The sequence below is a fragment of the Arachis ipaensis genome, chromosome B01 (assembly GCF_000816755.2).
Source record: "Arachis ipaensis cultivar K30076 chromosome B01, Araip1.1, whole genome shotgun sequence".
NCBI lineage: Eukaryota > Viridiplantae > Streptophyta > Magnoliopsida > Fabales > Fabaceae > Arachis > Arachis ipaensis.
Genome location: NC_029785.2, coordinates 38484357 through 38486804, shown reverse-complemented (window position 1 = coordinate 38486804; position 2448 = coordinate 38484357). Strand labels below are relative to the sequence as shown.

At 44.5% G+C, this 2448-nt stretch overlaps 1 protein-coding gene across 1 annotated transcript; it reads right to left on the bottom strand.

Annotated features, from left to right (window-relative positions):
• On the bottom strand, window positions 612–2327 carry LOC107605718. Its single transcript, XM_016307687.1, has 4 exons — window positions 2265–2327; window positions 1341–2160; window positions 959–1226; window positions 612–705 (listed from the first exon to the last, which is right to left on the bottom strand). Exons 1-4 carry the CDS (start codon window positions 2325–2327, stop codon window positions 612–614), a joined length of 1245 nt encoding a protein of 414 aa, XP_016163173.1.

Here is a 2448-nt window from a genome sequence, read left to right as displayed (position 1 = left end):
CAAGCAATAATTACCATATTCAGTTACAAATGCTGTTTTGTCTTGGTCTGATGGATGCATAAAGATCTGGTTATAGCCAGAGTATGCATCCATAAAACTCAAAGTGCTGTAACCACAAGAGTTATCAACTAGAGTATCAATGCAAGGTAAGGGGTAAGTATCTTTTGGACAAGCCTTGTATAGATCAGTAAAGTTGACGCACATGCGCCATTTACCATTACTTTTCTTTACCATTACCACCTTAACTAACCATATTGTGAACCTGATTTCTCGGATGAAATTTGCATCAATGAGCTTTTTAGCTTTTGCCATGGAGGCTAGGCACTTTTCTGTTCCGAGGTTACATTTTTTCTGAGCTATTGGTCGGGCTGCTGGACTAATCGCCAACTTATGAGTGATAACAGACGAGTCTATGCCTGGCATATCAGTGGAAGTCCAGGCAAATAAGTCAGCATTCCGGCGTAAGAAACTGACGATCTGTTCTCTGTCTTCATTTTTGGTGGACGCTCCTACAAAGGTAAACCTTGAAGGGTCGTCAGTCAAGATGACCTTTGTCAGCTCTTCATTTGGCATCGGACGCTCTTGGAAGTCAGCCCTGGGATCTAGCTCAGCTAATGATGTTTGTTCAGCATATATGTTTGTTCAGCATATATAACATTGGCGAGCTTCTTGAAGGTCACCATGAACTGTAGCCACCAAATTATCCTGCACAGGAAACTTAACGCAAAGGTGGATTATGAAAATAATTGCAGCAAATCTATTTAAAAAAGGTCTACCTAATATGATGTTATAAGGGCTAAAACAGTCGACCACAAGATATTGAATATCTTGTGTCTTAGATAAAGGTTGCTCACCGAGTGTGGTTTGTAACCACACTGAACCCAAAACGGGAACCCGTTCTCCAGAAAATCCGACTAAGTCCCCCACAGATGGCTGTAGAATGTTGGTGCTCAATTACATTTTTTCGAATGTAGCGAAGAACAGAACATCAGCGCTGCTGCCTAGGTCAAGTAAAACCTTCCGGACTATGAGGTCGCCTAACTGTATAGAGATGACGATAGGGTCATCTAGATTGGTGTCAGTCGAATTGAAGTCGGTTGGATGAAATGTCATCTCGGGAATGCTCTGGTGTAACTGATTATTGGAAACGGTATCTGCAACAGCGAGCATAGCCCTATAAGTGCATTTTCTGGCTGAGCTTGTAGGTCCGCCACTGGCGTATCCTCCTGAGATACAGTTGATTACGCCTCTGGGCTGAACAGGAGCTTTGTCCTTCTCTTTTGAGGAGGGACCCGCTATAGATAGGTCGGAGGTTGGAACTGTTCTCTTCTAAATATGACCTGCAATAAATTTGTCAAGATGCCCTTGTTTGGCTAGTCGTTCGAGGAGGCCCTTGACAATCACACATTCATCGGTCGTGTGGCTGTGCTTTTGATGAAAAGCACAGTACTTGGATTTGTCAATGTTCTTCGGCTCAGGATAGGTGCCGGCCTTTCGGGGGGAGGGGGGTTTGATCAGCTTTGAATTGAGAATTTCCTTAATAATGTCATCCCTTTTTGCATTGAACTGGGTGTACGAATCGTAACGAGGAACTGGTTTAAAGGTCTTCTTGTTATCCCGAGGTTTATCGTCGTCCTTAGTTATTAATGACTTTTCTGCCTTTCTGGCTTGGTGAAGCTCTTTAATGTCTATCTGGCCCTTTGCCTTTTCGCGGAACTCGGCTAAGGTCTTCAGCTTGGCCACAGCGATAGCTTCCTGGAATTTACTTGGACGAAGGCCGCTTTTGATAGCGTGCAGGTGGACCTCAGGGTGAAGATCAGGAATTCTCATGGTTACCTTCGTGAAACGGGTGATGTAATCTTTCAGGCTCTCCTGGAGACCTTGCTTGATGGTAGTTAAATAATCAGAATCATGCAAGTATATTGCAGATGCTGCAAAGTGGTCCTCGAATTGCTTCTCCAACTCCTGGAAGCGTGAGATAGAATCCGCAGGCAAAGAGCAAAACCAGTCAAGTGCAGGACCATCTAAAAAAGACGGAAAACAACGACATAAAATAGGGTCAGATGCACCATTGAAGATCATTATAGATCGGAACTTTCTGATGTCTTGCTTTGGATCCCCTAATCCATCATAGGGGGCTAAGGTCGTAGGAAGAGTGAACTGTCGAGGAAGTTGAAAAATCATGATGTCAGTTGTAAATGGTCTTACAGAATTGTCGGGCTCCGCGTCCTCAGCTTCAGCTCGAGCCCCGTCATTTCGAGGACCTTTGTCATCATCATTACGAGGCGTCTCTGAGACATGGGTCGGCTCCGATTGTTGCTCGTCATTTAGCGGTCATTCCTGATGATCATTATTATGTTTGAGGCGAGCGTTAGCTAATTGAGCAATTTGCTGCTGCATCCTCTGGTTCTCCTCCGCCATGCGCTGGTTTCCTTCGGCCATGCATTA